This window comes from Notamacropus eugenii, chromosome 2, assembly GCF_028372415.1.
Source record: "Notamacropus eugenii isolate mMacEug1 chromosome 2, mMacEug1.pri_v2, whole genome shotgun sequence".
NCBI lineage: Eukaryota > Metazoa > Chordata > Mammalia > Diprotodontia > Macropodidae > Notamacropus > Notamacropus eugenii.
Genome location: NC_092873.1, coordinates 79,851,605 through 79,866,887, shown reverse-complemented (window position 1 = coordinate 79,866,887; position 15,283 = coordinate 79,851,605). Strand labels below are relative to the sequence as shown.

Sequence of the window (15,283 nt, the reverse complement as noted above, 5' to 3'; positions counted from 1 at the left end):
TGTATTGCTAAAGGTAGCACTTTTAGAGCTATAGCAAATAAAAGTAGTGACAATAGACATCCTTGCAGAGAGATTTAAAAATTTTCTTCCAAAAGACTTATGATGGAAAATGCTATCTACATGCAGAGAAAGAAGTATGGAGGCTGAATGCAGATTGAAGCATATGATTTTCTTTTTTTGTCCTTTCTTATGGTTTTTCCTTTTTTTTTTTTCTGTTTCTTCTTTCACATCATGACTAATTTGGAAATATGTGTAATATAATTGTACACATACAGCCTGTATTGGATAGCAGGTTGTCCTGGGGGGAGGGTAATTTAGAACTTAAAATCTTAAAAAAGTGAGTGTTGAAAACTAAAAATAAACAAATTTTTTTAAGAATAAGATTTTTCTGGATAATGAGAGCTCTTGATTTTAGATAAATATTATTTATCATATCATGGAAAGGTCTGGTTCTTCCCTTTTTTGAGTGTGTTTAATATGAATGCTTTATTTTAACAAAAGCTTTTCCTGTATCGATCAGTCTGATTTTTATTTCTTTTGTTAATGTGATCTTTTATTGAGTTTTACTGTTGGTAGAACATTATTAACACCATCCTTGCATTCCTGGTATAAATTCAACCTGATCACAATGAATAATCTTTTGTATATGTGTCTGTAGCCTTTTTGCTAATGTCTTATATATTTTTACATCAATAATTGAGTGATATTGTTCTGTTTCTTTTTACTTTACCACTCCTGAGTATCAGAAGCTATTCCCTTTCTCTTTCCTCACCCCTAACTCCATTCCTCACACCTTTCTCAGGTCAGTATTTTTTCATTGCTTTTTTATGTGGTGACCTTATCTCTATTTAGATGACTCCTAGATCTATATATTCAGCCCTAGCCCTGTCTCCTGAGTTCCAGGTCTGCATCACCAGCTGCCTACTTACGACATTTCAAGCTAGATGTCCCATAGACAGTTCAAATTCTTCTCTATATGTCCAAAATAAAACTCATCTTTTCGCTCAAACTTTATCCAGCTTCTGAATTTCTCTAGTTCCTTAAGGGCCATCACCATCCTTTTAGTCTTCACTAAAATTGTCTTCAACTCTTCACTCTTCTTCACTCCACATATCCCATCACTGCCAATTGAATTGAATTGAAACTATTTTGGTTTCTATTTGCACAATAGCTCTTGAATCTGTCCCTTTCTCCACTCACAAATACTACCTTAGGCAGGCTTATATTACATCTCAGCTTTACGTTTGCATTAATCTTCTAAATGGCTTCCCTACTACCTGTGTTCTCCCCTATAATTCACAGTCCACCCTCAGTGTACCTGACAAAGTGATTTTCTTTAAGTATAGTTCTAACCTTATCACTCACCTACTCATTAAATTCCTCTGGTTCCCTAGTGCCTCTAGAATCAAATATTAATTTTTTGTTAAGCTTCTAAAGCCTTTCATATCTGGGGCCCAACCTATTTTTTTTAACTCTACTTTCCTTGTACTTCGTATTATAACCAAACTGCTCTACTTTTTGTTCCTTAAAGACCATCTCCAGTCTTCATGTCTTTATGCTGGATTTCCCCCCAGACCTGAAATTCACTTTCTTCTTATCTCTGCCTCACAGAATCTCTTTTTTCAGGACTCAGCAGCCATCACTTTTTTCATGAAACCTTCCTAATCTTTCCCACTTTCCTAGCTGCTAAATGCCCTCCTTCCTAACACTGCCTTGTATTTTGTATAGGGATAAAGACTAGACCTGTGATTTCATTGGTAGAGGGAACTTCAGGATGAGGAAACTTCCTCTACCAGTACATTTTACCATCTTTATCTGCAATTTATAGTCTTTTAAAGAATTGCCTGATGTACTGATAAGACTTGTATTTGTTGGAGTTGATTCTCAAATTCGTATCTTCTGTTCCCCAAGTCCAGCTACATTATATTAACTAGCATTTATATATGCGGTAGATAGTATTTACATAGTGCTTTCTAAATATTATGACACTTTATCCTCATAACATAGGAAGTGCAATTATTATCTTCATTTTACTGATGAGGAAATGGAGGCAAACAGGTATTAAATGACTTGTAGATTTGAACTCAGGTTTTCCTGACTCCAAGTTTATCCGTAGCATTATATCTATTTAAAATATTGTCTCCCTTGATACAATATAAATTCATAAAGGGATGGTCTGTTTCCTTTTGTCTTTATATATTCCTTGCATCTAGCACTGTTCCTGGCAGATGTAAATGATTAATAAGTGCTTGTTGATTAATTAACTTTATTTTTACAACTCTAGAGAGTGGGACCGTGGACGAGATCGGAGGAGCAGGGGGGAATATCGTGACTATGATAGAAATCGACGTGAGCGCTTTTCTCCACCACGCCATGAACTCAGTCCTCCCCAAAAACGAATGAGGAGAGACTGGTAAGAATGCCAGAGCTTAGCTTTGCTTTCTCTTGCTTTTATTTTTAATTGTTTTTAATTAACATTTTATTCATTTTTTTCTTCTACCTCCTGAAGAAAAGAAAAAAGCTCTTGTAATACATATGCATAATCAAGCAGAATAAGTTCCTTCATTGGTCATATCCAGAAATGCATTTCATCCTGCATCTTTAATCTATCACCTTTCTCAGGAGGTGGCTAGTATGCTTTATTGGTCTTCTGGTATTTTGTTTGGTCGTTACATTGATCAGAGTTCTTAAATTCAAGGTTGTCTTCACGATGTTGTTGTATAAATTGGGCTTTTAATTCTGTTCACTTTACTTTGCTCCTGTTCATACAGATTTTCCTAGGTTTCTGAAACCATGCTTTTTTTCATTTCTTATGGCAGTGTTCCATTACCATAATTTGTTCAGCTGTTCCCAGTTGGCAGGAGCTTAGTTTCTTAGTTTTTGCCACTATAAAAATTGCTGCTATAAATGTTTTTGTTGTATATATGGGTTCTTTTTTGCTTTTTTTTTTTAATCTCTTTGGTTGGACATAGGCCTGGCCTGTTAACAGGTATCCATATAAAGGGCATGGATAGTTTAGTGACTTTTTTAGCATAGTTCCAAAATTGCTTTTGAGAATTTTGAGAAGTAATTCATAGCTCTGCCAGCAATTTTCATTGGTACAGGAAACCCCAGGATGAGAAAACTTTCTCTACTAATACGTTTTGGCATCTTTATCTGCAGTTTATAGTCTTAAAGAGTTGCCTGCTGTACTGAAGACTTGTATTTATTGGATTTCGTTCTCAAATGCATATCTTCTGTCTCCAAGTCCAGCTATGTTATATTAGCTAGCAGTTATGTAATACGATAGATATTATTTACATAGTGTTATATCATTTTATCCTCATAACTACCATGGGAGGTAAGTGCACCTAGTGAACATATTTCTACCAGAGGTTTTCCACCATATTCTTTCAGACTCTCATCTGAGAAGCTTCTCAACCCAAATCCATCAAACCTATCCCCTCTATTTGGAAACTTACTCTTCTGCACTTTCCATCCCTTTCTGAGGTTATCTCTTTGTTTTTAGAGAAAGACATGCTTTCTGTGGGGAACTTGTGGCCTCTAGGTCCTTGAGTGTGGCCTTTTGACTGAGTTCAGGTTTTACAGAACAAATCCTTTATTAAGGGGATTTGTTCTTCGAAGTTTGGATTCAGTCAAAGGGCTGCACTTGAAGATCTAGAGGGCCACATGTGGCCTCAAGGCTACAGGTTCCCTACCTCCGCCTTAGACCTTCTAAAATTGAATAGTTCTAGCTTTGCCATCCTTTGTTCTGTTCTGCAGAGTTCTCTGTTTTCTAACTTTCACGTTCTTTACTCTCAGGGATGAGCACAGCTCTGACCCATACCACAGTGGCTATGAGATGCCTTATGCTGGGGGAGGTGGAGGCCCAACTTATGGCCCTCCTCAGCCCTGGGGCCATCCAGATGTCCACATTATGCAACATCATGTGCTACCCATCCAGGCCAGGTAAAGACCCAGGGGAAAATGAGAAAAATGTGGGAAGTAGAAATGTTGAAGTAACTTTTAAAAAGAGGGGGAGGTACCTGGAATGGAAAAAACTAGGTAACTAGCCTGATAGTGTGGGAAATGGAAGTGGGCAGTAGTTGGTGCATGGACTAAAGTCCATGTTGGGTGAGGAATGGGGCTGCTGCTACCTTGGCCCCCCATCCCCCCACCCTCTTCCCCCCCAACCAAGACCCCCCGACCGGGCCCCCCCCAGGCTGGGCAGCATCGCAGAAATCGACTTGGGTGTTCCACCACCTGTTATGAAGACCTTTAAGGAGTTTTTGCTGTCACTGGATGATTCTGTGGATGAGACAGAAGCTGTTAAGCGCTACAATGATTACAAGCTGGAGTTCCGAAGGCAGCAGATGCAGGACTTCTTCCTGGCTCATAAAGATGAGGAGTGGTGAGTGCCCCCTGCTTACCCATACTCCTTTCCCTTGGCATGTCACCCTTGTCCTAGGAGATGGAGCCCGAAGCCCTATGTGCCCTGCGGGTTTGGGGAAGTGCCCAACATTGGCTTTTGTGGTCTCCTGGGTATAAAGACTCATGTGCTCCTCCACCTCCACCCCTTCTCCACTCCCCCAGTACCATTGTCCTCATTGAATGAGATACCTTCAGGGAGCTGGCTGGAGCCCTCCTGCACTGTCTTTCTCCTGTGGGTGGCAGAGAGGCTGTTCTACTCTTTTGCTGGCACAGAGAGAACCATGGACTGTGTCATCCCCAATCTTTGTACCCTTTGTGACTGGAGGTCTCCTAAAAGTGACAAGTGAATCTGGACAAGAAAAGCAGAGGTCTCGGGGTCATCTTTAAAGAAAAACAAACCCAAAAAACCCTTTGATTTTTTTTTTTTTTCGTTTGTGGATGTTTTGATTTTAATCAACCATCTTTTCCCCCCTCCTCGTGCTCCTCCTCTTTGAAAAGAGCCAGAACCGGGAACTACACCCACCCATCGCCGGAGCTCGGAGCAAACCCATCTCACCCCCACCACACCCAGCCCATACACCAGCCCCCCTGGGCCGAGCCGTGCTCCCCCCGGCCAGGCAGAGAGAAAGGGCACCACTGTGCACAATGCAGTGGCTTAGATGAATGTGAATGCTTAGGCAGTTAGTCAGTTAGGGCCCCCACCGCCAAGCCATGCGGGGCGGGGCGGCGGGCCGGGAGCCCGCCCCAGCCAGGAGCCAGCCGGCCCAGGCCCACCAGCCAGCTCGGGTCGGCCCGGCTAGTTAAATCTTGAGCTCTGTTTGACCAAGCAGCCAAGGTAAAGTCCCTGGAGGCGACGCCTGCGGCTTTTCCTTCCCTCTCACACTGAACTTTTGGTTCTCTTTTCTCCTTTTCATATATCTGTGTCTTTTTTTCCCCATCTCTGGTCCATGTTTCCTTACCTGTGTCTCCTTTGTCTTTTCCTATCTGTCTGTCTTTTAATCTACCCCAGCTTTTCATGCTCTTTTCTTACACCTACAATCTCCCCATCTCAGTTTTCTTTTTCCAGGACTGTTTTTCCTTCTCTCTCTCCCCCCTTCCCCGCTTCATACTTTTCTCTTTGCTTTCTCTGTCCCCTTAGGCAGTGCCTTAATTATAAGGGACAGTCATTTCCTTCCACTTCCTGTCTCTGCTCCCATAACCATTTTGTCTGTCTTCCTAAGGGGAGATAGAAGTTTCAGGTCCTTCTTGGCCCTGACCTACTTGGTGTGTCTCAAGCCCTTTCCCCAAGCCTAGAGGGATTGGGGGTAATGGGCCTTTTAATTCCTGAAGGGAAGAGAGGGAGATCTTTTGGGGCGTAATATTTTCTCTTTTATCTATGGGGCTCTGGCAAACCCATTTATCTTAGTACCCCAGAAATCTAGGGAAATGAATCAAGGGATCCTGCCTTATTTACCCCATTCTCCCCTAGGCTCCCCATTTTTCTGGAACCCAAAGTTCCTTGATCCTGGCTTTTCCCATATCTTCTCACCTAGAGCCAGTCTCTTTGCACTATTCGGGGTGGCATGATAATTCTTTTGTGTCCCCCTCCCCACAGTCTCCTGATCTTACCATCTTTTGTGGGTATATGAGGAGGGTGGGGGTCTGCCATGGTTCTCTTGGACTCCCCCTCACCTCCATGGCCCTGGCTACTTGTGACTGTTTTGTCTTTCCCCTTCCCTTTTCCTTTCTCAGGTTTCGGTCTAAATACCATCCTGATGAAGTGGGGAAACGTCGGCAGGAGGCCAGAGGAGCCCTACAGAACAGACTTCAGGTGTTTCTATCTCTAATGGATAGTGGTTGGTTTGATAACCTCCTCTTGGACATTGACAAGGCTGATGCCATCGTCAAGATGCTGGATGCAGGTATGGGTTTTCACAGTACTGATTGCTTTAACCCTGAAAGGAGTAGGGGGTCTGGAGAGAGTTGAGAGCCAGAATATTCAGGTCTTAAGGGTAAGGGTAGGGAGTAGGGAGTAGAAGTCCTTCTGAGAAGAGGCCATCCATGATCACCTCTTCTCGTATTCCCATTCTCCATTTCTTTATTCCCTCAACATCCTCTCCTATTTTCTCCTCATTGTTCCAGTCTGTGATAAAGAATTTTAATCATAAAACTTTTCTTATCAAAGTCAGTCCTTTTACTTGTGCCCTAGCCTCTCCTGCCCCTAATCTGTACTTTTTCTCCTTTCTTGCAAATGTCCCCAGATCTCCATTCTTTCAAATACTGCATTCGACGCAACCATGCTCTCAAAGTAGGAAAGAGTACTTCATATCTTTCCTTCTTCTCAATCTGCCTGGTGATAAGCCTCATCATAGCTAGCCACAAATATAGGTCTCTGCTCCAGGAGTGACTAGGGCTTCCATCGCACTGAAATGAACTGAAGGAGCTCTCCTCCCTCCAAAAAAAAACTCTAGAAAAAGGTGCCAGTGCTCTTTGTTTATATTTCCTACCACTCACCTTAAAAAAATTTTTGCGATTATATGTAAAAGGAACTTTTGCCTTTTTTTAAATTTTGAGTTCTGAATTCACTCCCTTTTTTCCTCTCCTCCCCCTCTTATTGGAAAGATGTGAATAATAGTAGCTCTCCCCCTGGAGACCCTACTGGCTAGGTCCAGTTAGGCAGTGCTATTTCTTCTTCCTTTTCCTCCTCTTCCTCTTCTTCTTCCTGTTCTCCCTGTCCACATGGGGAGTCATACCTTACATGTGAGTGCTTAGTGCAAAGGAATATGAACTTTGATAGCTTATACTTTTCAAGGTATCTTGTTTTATTGTTTTTTTGATGCCTCATTAGCTTCCGCTTGCCCAATTCTAATTTGTGAGGAATTCTCTTTTTTGTCCTACAAATTAATTTATTTTTAATTTTCAACATTCATTTCCATAAATTTTAAATTTCCTCTGCCTCCCCTTCTCCCTCTCCAAGATGGTGTGCAATCTATGATAGACTCTACATAAACATTCTTATTAAAACATACTTTCAAATTAGTCATGTTGTATAGAAGAATTAGAACGTAGGGGAGGAACCATGAGAAAGAAAATACAAAGCAAAACAAAAAAAAGAGCAAATAGTATTCTTCGTTCTGCATTCAGACTCGATATTTCTTTGCCTGGATGTGGATGGCATTTTCCATCTTGAGTCTTTTGGAATTGTTTTAGCTCTTTCTGAGAACAACTAAGTCTATCAAAGTCAGTCATCACACACTGTGATTGTTGCAGCATGTAGTGTTCTCCTGGTTCTGCTTATTTCACTCAGCATCAGTTCATATAAGTCTTTCCAGGATTTTCTGAATGCTGCCTGCTCATCATTTCTTACAGCACAATATTCCATGACATTTATATACCACAACTTGTTCAGCCATTCCCCAATTGATGGACATTCCCTCAATTTCCAGTTCTTGACCACCACAAAAAGAGCTGCTATAAGTATTTTTGTACATGTGGATCATCCTCTCCCCTCTTTTTTCTTTTTTTAAAATTAAATTACTTATTTTTAGTTTTCAAGAAGGAATTTCTTCAGTGAATTTTCATACACCTTTTCCATTTGGCCAATTGTGCTTTTTTTAAGGAGTGCTCTTGAGTGGATTTTTGTGCTTCTTTTACCATTTGGCTTATTCTGTTTTTTTAAGGTATTACTTTTTTTTTTTATGTCCTTTACCATGTTGTTGACTTTTCTTGCATTATTCTCATTTTTCCCCTCAACTCCTTCTCTTCCTCTCTTACTTGATTTTTAAAATCTTGTTTGAGCTCTTCCAGGAATTCTTTCTGGGCCTGAGGCCAAGTTACATTTTTCTTTGAGACTTTGCGTGTATCTGCTTTGAGTTTGTTATCTTCTGAGTTTGTGTTTTTGATCTTCCCTGTTACTATAATACATTTCTGTGGTCAGATTGTTGTTTGCTCATTTTTTCAGCTTTTAATTTATATTAATGTTGAACTTTGCTCCCATGGTCAAGGAGGCAGTGTCCCAAGCTTCAAGTCTTTCTTACTGCTGTTTTCAGAGCTACTTCTGAGGGTCTGTAAGTTTTCAGTTCTTCCAAGGTGGTATAATGTAAGGAGAAGCCTGTGAGTATAAGCACTCTTTTCTCTCCTGGAACTGTGACCAAGGTCCCTGCCCCTGTGGCTGCATGCTCTAGTGTGGCTGGTGCTTCTCCTCACCCTGGGTCTATGATCTGGACAAGTATGGGCAATGCAACAGAGGTCCACACCTAGTGCCAGCAAAGAGTCCCTTGTAATCTCCTTCTGATAAGTTGTTTGGCCCCCTTACCTTCTGAGGACTGAGAGCTATGGAAATTTCTGCTGTTAATTCACTTACCCACAAAGGCTTGCTGCTGGACACTACTTTTAACCCATTGACACACCTTTTCTGCTGATATAAGTTGTCTTGGGCTGGAAAATTGTTTCACTCTATCCTTTTTTTGGTTCTGCTAATCCAGGATTTATTTTGAGGCATTATTTTTAAGTTGTTTGGAAGGGCATTTGGTAGAGCCCATCCATGCCCTTTCTCTGCTATTTTGTTTCCACTCAATTCTTAACCCCAAGGATTCTGGCTTCTGATTTCACCCTTAATTGAAAGTGTTTTCTCCAAATTTCTCAGCTTTCTCATTTGCTAAATACAATGGCCTTTTTCTCAGTTCTCTTTCTTAATCTCTCTTCAGCATTTGATACTGTTGACAACTTTCTTCTTGGAGTTTTTGGGATTTTTGTCTTCTGCTTTTCCTCGACCGAACACTCTTCAGTCTCTGTGTACTGAACCCTAACTATAGGTGTTCCCCTAGATGTGTCTTGGTCCTCCTTCTGTTTTTATGAACTTAATTCTCATTTTCTTATAATAAACTCTTACATGTATGTATGTAGTCCTCTTCTAAACTATAATTCCACATCACTTATTGCCAAGCAATATCACTTTATCTTAATCTTAGAGTCAACATTGTGTGCATTAGACTAAGATCACTAAGATTCCCCAAGCTCTCAAATTCTGTGATTCTGTGTTCCAAATAGAACTCCTCTTTTTCTTCTTCCTCCCTACCTCATTATTCTTTCAGACCATGGTCTAATCATCAGTCCTTCCTTTTCCATCATCCCTTGTATCCCTTCAGTTGCCAAATAGTGTTGCTTCTGCCTCTTATAAATTTCACCATCCATCCCTTTTCTTACTTACATGAGAGCCTAATTCGGACTCATCACTTCTTTTACAGCCTTCCAGTAGAATTCTAAGCTTTCAGGTTCACCACCTCTCCAGTCTATACAGATACTAAGTATATTTCTGAAATACTGATCTGACTACATCATTCCCCTTTTCAAAATCTCTAGTGGCGGTCAGTTGCCTCTAGGATAAAATACTCCTCAGCTTGGCAGTAAACAACTGTGAACTCATTCCCTATTACTTTCCTTCATGGCATTTTTTTATGTATCAATTAAATGTAGCAACTCCCCTGTTCCCCCAACTAGGTAATCATCATGCCTTTGCAGAAAAACTGTTCTCCTGTCTGGAATGTATTCCCTTCTTACCTCTGCCTCTTAGAATTTTTAGCTTTTTTCAAGGCTCAATGTATATGCATCTCCAAGGAAAGCTTTATATGATTTCCCCTAGTAGTTTGTACGATTTTTCTCCCTGAATTTTCACATGTACAAATGGCATGTTGTATTTCTCAAGGAGATGGAAGTTTCTTGAGGGAAGTATCTTTTCTGTTTTTGTGTCCTCATCACCTAGCACAGTGCCTTGCCCATAGCAAGTACTTAACATTGCTTGTTGAATTGGAAAGCCAAAAGCTTATGACTAGGAAATTTGGGTTGTAACCTCTGAACTTTTGTCTGTAGCTGTGATTAAGATGGAAGGAGGCACAGAACATGACCTCCGGATTCTGGACCAGGAGGAGGAGGAAGAGCAATCAGGGAAACCTGGAGAACCTGGCAAGAAAGAAGATGGACGGGGAGGCTTAGGGCTTGCTGATGGGGAACGAAAAACTGATAAGGATGAAAAAGAAGACAGCAAACAGGTTGGGAATGGTGGGGTTCCTAGGACGTAGGAAAGAGTGAGGGTGCTACGGGCAGAAAGTCTGAACCCACCTTTAGGGAGAAAAGGGCCTCCAATGTGTGTTGTTTGGGAGATAAACCTGCATGTTTTTTCTCTGCTTATAGACTGAGAATGATAGTATGTCTGATGATAAAGCCAAAAAACCAGACGGTGACGGGGAGAAAGATGAGAAGAAAGAAGAACCTGAGAAGGAAGTTAAGAAGGTGGTATTGGGACTGATGCAGGGACTGAGACTTGCAGGGGGGTGGGCTGTTCCTGATTTCCTACTCATCCTTTGACTTTTCCAACCTCACCTTACAGAGCAGTAAGAAGCGGAACCGGAAACACAGTGGGGATGATAGCTTTGATGAAGGCAGTGTGTCTGAGTCTGAATCTGAGTCGGAGAGTGTCCAGGCTGAGGAGGAGAAGGATGAGACTGGTGGGTTTAGCTTTCTATTGATGATCCAGTTTTCTTTTTTGTGATGGTGATTAGGCGGATAGAGTTGGGAGTGAGGGGAATAAGATTGTTTACTTCTCTCCCCCTCCTCCGTCCCCAACTCCCAGAAGAAGCTGCCAAGGAGAAGGAGAAGCCCAAAGAGGAAGATCGAGAAAAGCCTAAAGAGAAGCCCAAGGAAACACTTGGATTAGAATTCAAACCCCGACCTCTACACAAGACTTGCTCTCTCTTCATGCGCAATATTGCACCCAATATCCCTCGAGCTGAGATAATCTCTGTGAGTGAGATGAGGATACCCTATTTGTCAGGGCAGGTGTTTGTGAAGGGATTGCAGTTTGTGATGATACACACATAGGTATTTCAAGGTTATCCTTTACCCCTCTTATCTCATGGCTTCCTTATGGAGGACCAGTTAACACTGTCTTCCTTTGGTTCCCCCTAACTGGTAAGGGAAAGAGAGAAGGGGCAGTAACCCAAGTTCTTGGGGACTTGGAAGAAGACAAATGTGAATTCTAAATATACCTGTTTCCTTTTCTCTCCTCCCAGTTGTGTAAGAAATATCCAGGCTTCATGCGTGTAGCTTTGTCAGAACCCCAGCCTGAGAGAAGGTGAGCTGTGAAGGCAGGATCTTTGGGTACCCTGAGGGGAATGGGATATGTAGGGTGTGATTGATGGAGATTATTCTGAAGTTTCACATACCTACCACCACCTTTGCCTAGATTTTTCCGTCGAGGTTGGGTGACTTTTGATCGAAGTGTTAACATCAAGGAAATCTGCTGGAACCTGCAGAACATCAGGGTGAGTGCCATAGGGAGAATTATATGGGGCTGTATACAAGAGACTGGGCAAGATCTGTTGAGAGGTGTGATTCTATCTGTCTTCATTTGATAAACTTCACCAATTACTTCTCTGAAGGACTTTACAGTTCCTAGAAGTATAAAACCATGTGGGCCATGTTCAGGTTATCCTGGATTCTTTTCTGTTCCTTCAGGGTTGCCCCTGAGTTGGTAACTTTCCAATTACTTGTTCTTCTATAGCTTCGGGAGTGTGAACTGAGCCCTGGTGTGAATCGAGACTTAACTCGACGGGTCCGTAATGTCAATGGCATCACTCAACACAAACAGATTGTACGCAATGACATCAAGCTGGCTGCCAAGCTGATTCACACTCTGGATGATAGGACCCAACTTTGGGGGGCTGAGTCTGGGACTCCTCCCTTGCCCACGGTCAGTGATTACATCTGGCTTATAACTACTTTTCTTCTTTGGTATTATGAGGCTCTTCTCCTGTCATCATTGCCCTCCTTCCTTCCCCCTCCTCACTGTGAGGCTGGAGCCTATTGTAGACTGGACAAAAATCAAGACATTACCAATCTAGTACCACCACTATCAGTGATTCCCACACACAGTTTAATAGTAAGAATCTATTCTGCCTTCCTGAATGGGGAAGTTCTGAGCTGTCACAGCCAGATGTGGTAAGCAGCCAACCTGGGGTGGTGCCCTTAGTCCTTATGACACACCTGCATTCCTGCATTCCCCCTCTCCCCACCATTCAGAGCCTGCCCTCTCAGAATCCAATCCTGAAGAATATCACTGATTACCTGATTGAGGAAGTGAGTGCTGAAGAGGAAGAGCTGCTGGGGAACAGTGGAGGGGGACCCCCTGAGGAGCCTCCCAAGGAGGGGAATCCAGCTGAAATTAATGTGGAACGAGATGAAAAGCTGCTCAAGGTGAGTTACCTGTATGTGTGTTAGGGAGAGGGGGATTAATAGAGTGTGGAGGGGTGAAGGGGCAAGGTGGCATGAGTGAAGGATCTCCTGACATTATGTCTGCGCAGGTTCTTGACAAACTCCTCCTGTATTTACGCATTGTGCACTCTTTGGACTATTACAACACATGTGAATATCCCAACGAGGATGAAATGCCCAACAGATGTGGCATCATTCATGTTCGAGGACCTGTACCCCCAAATCGCATCAGCCATGGAGAAGGTAAGACAGCCAGTACCTGCCCTTGTTCCTCCTTACTGTGCTTCCCCATGCCATCTTCAGTAGTATTTATTTCTAACTATCCTCATCTGTGGGTTTTTTTTCTTAATCTCCTCTCCTCTAGTTCTGTATTTCACCCTAATATTCTTTTCTTACCACAGTGGTAGAATGGCAGAAGACATTTGAGGAGAAGCTGACGCCCTTGTTGAGTGTTCGGGAGTCTTTGTCAGAGGATGAAGCCCAGAAGATGGGACGCAAAGACCCTGAGCAAGAAGTGGAAAAATTTGTTACTTCCAACACCCAGGAGCTGGGCAAAGACAAGTGGCTATGCCCCCTCAGTGGCAAGAAATTCAAGGTTAGGAGTGATGGAGGCTAACGTGGAGGGTTCTGGGTGTCTTGGGAAATTGTGAAAGGGGGAAGAAATTGTAGCATAACAGAGACCTGGAGCAAACAGGAGAGGTGATTTAAGAATTATTGGACTGCCTGAAAGCCAGGATCCAAAAGAGCCCACACAGCATCTCAAGGAATTATCAAGGAATACTGTCCTGAATCCTAGAACCAGAGGGGGAAATAGTAATTGAAAGAATCCACTCATCACCTCCTGGAAGAGATAACAAAATTAAAACTCCCAAGGAACAGAGGAGTCAGGGAGTAAAACAGAGAATAGATCTGTTTTGTCCTTTCTAGGGGCAGCTAGATGAGTTCAAATCTGACTTTAGGTGCTTCCTAGCTGTATCACCCGAGGCAAGTCACTTAATCTCTGTTTGCTTTAAGGTAGAGGAAGTGGAGAACTCCAGTATCTTTGCCAATAAAACCCCATGGAGGGTATGATCCATAGGGTCATGAAGAGACTGAATGACACTTGGTCCTTACTCATTGTTTTGGGGATCATTTGATAAAGCCATGTTTTATCTTTTCTGGCCCAGGGCCCTGAATTTGTACGTAAGCACATCTTCAACAAGCATGCGGAAAAAATTGAGGAAGTAAAGAAAGAGGTGGCCTTCTTTAACAACTTCCTCACTGATGCCAAGCGGCCTGCACTGCCTGAAGTTAAGCCAGCTCAGCCACCTGGTCCTGCTCAAAGTAAGAAACGTTTCATGAAGATTTTAATTTATCTCATTCTGGGCAAGCTAAAATACCTGGCTCTTTCAAACCTGTTATACTCTTAAAATGTAGTCACTTGTTACCCTTTCCCAGACCTTGTTTCCCAGTTTTCTGGGGCACTCATTACCATGAATCCATCCTCCCCTTATCCCCCTCCCCCCCTTACGCAGTAATTCATGTTCCGGTCCGTGCTGTACTCCCCCCAGGCCTGACAGGACTTCCCTACCCACACCAGACACCCCAGGGCCTGATGCCTTATGGTCAGCCTCGGCCACCTATCCTCGGCTACGGAGGTGAGTGTGAAGAATGGATGAATGGAGTAATTTTGGGAAGTTGGGAGGAAATTGGAGAAACAATAGATGTCCTTACTTAAACATATATTTCATTAACAGCTGCAGCTGTCCGTCCCACGGTCCCTACAGGAGGACCCCCATATGGTGGCCCCCATGCTCCATATGGTGCTGGCCGTGGCAACTATGACTCATTCCGGGGCCAGGGTGGTTATCCTGGGAAACCTCGAAACCGGTAAGATCTGAGATTTCTGAATTTCACATATTTTCTTCTCCTTTCCACCCCAGCTTTCATAAGTCTGGCTTCATTCACCTCTTGTCTGATTACCTTCTGCAGGATGGTTCGTGGGGACCCAAGGGCAATTGTGGAGTATCGTGACCTGGATGCCCCTGAAGATGTTGATTTTTTCTGAACAAGGTCCCTTCCTGAACTGCTGTATCCATAATTCCCTCCCCCTTTCAAATCCCAAATAATTTTTTGTATGTTCAACCCTACTGCCAATAAACAGCTTTCCACACAACTGGGACAACTGAGTGTGCAGAATGCCTGTGGCAGCTGCGAGCTACAGAAGGATCATAGGTGCCCCAGACCTGTTATATTTGTTGGGAACTTTAATGTCTAGTGTCTGCCATTAGTTTTCACAGGTTCCAAGTGTATGCGGGTTGTAGAGCCATCCCTAAGGCTAGAGATAGAAGCTTAGTCACATTAGCTTCTGAGGTCAAGCTTTATCCTCATTTTCCTGGAGTCCTAAATTCTCAGACAGTGGTTGTAGAAGGAATTGGAGTCAAAAGCTGTGCCTATTTGCCAGCTCACCCAACCAACCTGTGACTATTTGTGGTTCCATAGAGCTGCCATGACAGTACAAAAACAGCACATTTTGGCTTTTTCCCCAGCAGACTGGTATGAATGACTGCCTTGACCCCTGCACCCACAACATTCTGAGCTTTCTTCTTTGCCCTCCTCTCCCTTCCTCCTACATGTAACACTTTGA

The 15,283-nt window shown here is 42.7% G+C and overlaps 1 protein-coding gene across 8 annotated transcripts in view; it reads left to right on the top strand.

Annotated features, from left to right (window-relative positions):
- The window catches only part of SRRT (serrate, RNA effector molecule), a 30,735-nt gene extending 15,923 nt beyond the window's left edge, over positions 1–14,812 (top strand). Inside the window, exons 3-20 of one of the 8 annotated variants that reach the window (XM_072641357.1) lie at positions 2,285–2,413; positions 3,802–3,948; positions 4,202–4,390; positions 6,142–6,311; positions 10,258–10,436; positions 10,579–10,677; positions 10,775–10,892; positions 11,021–11,187; positions 11,457–11,518; positions 11,630–11,708; positions 11,948–12,136; positions 12,466–12,639; positions 12,747–12,900; positions 13,059–13,252; positions 13,824–13,980; positions 14,208–14,294; positions 14,394–14,526; positions 14,629–14,812. In XM_072641357.1, the coding sequence (XP_072497458.1) occupies positions 2,285–2,413; positions 3,802–3,948; positions 4,202–4,390; positions 6,142–6,311; positions 10,258–10,436; positions 10,579–10,677; positions 10,775–10,892; positions 11,021–11,187; positions 11,457–11,518; positions 11,630–11,708; positions 11,948–12,136; positions 12,466–12,639; positions 12,747–12,900; positions 13,059–13,252; positions 13,824–13,980; positions 14,208–14,294; positions 14,394–14,526; positions 14,629–14,704 (2,503 nt within the window). In that variant the 3' untranslated portion in view covers positions 14,705–14,812. Of the gene's footprint in view, positions 1–2,284; positions 2,414–3,801; positions 3,949–4,177; positions 4,391–6,141; positions 6,312–10,257; positions 10,437–10,578; positions 10,678–10,774; positions 10,893–11,017; positions 11,188–11,456; positions 11,519–11,629; positions 11,709–11,947; positions 12,137–12,465; positions 12,640–12,746; positions 12,901–13,058; positions 13,253–13,823; positions 13,981–14,171; positions 14,295–14,393; positions 14,527–14,628 lie in introns of all 8 variants that reach the window. The other 7 variants (XM_072641354.1, XM_072641356.1, XM_072641353.1 and 4 more) reach the window with 7 other exon arrangements.
- The last annotated feature ends 471 nt before the right edge of the window (positions 14,813–15,283 follow it).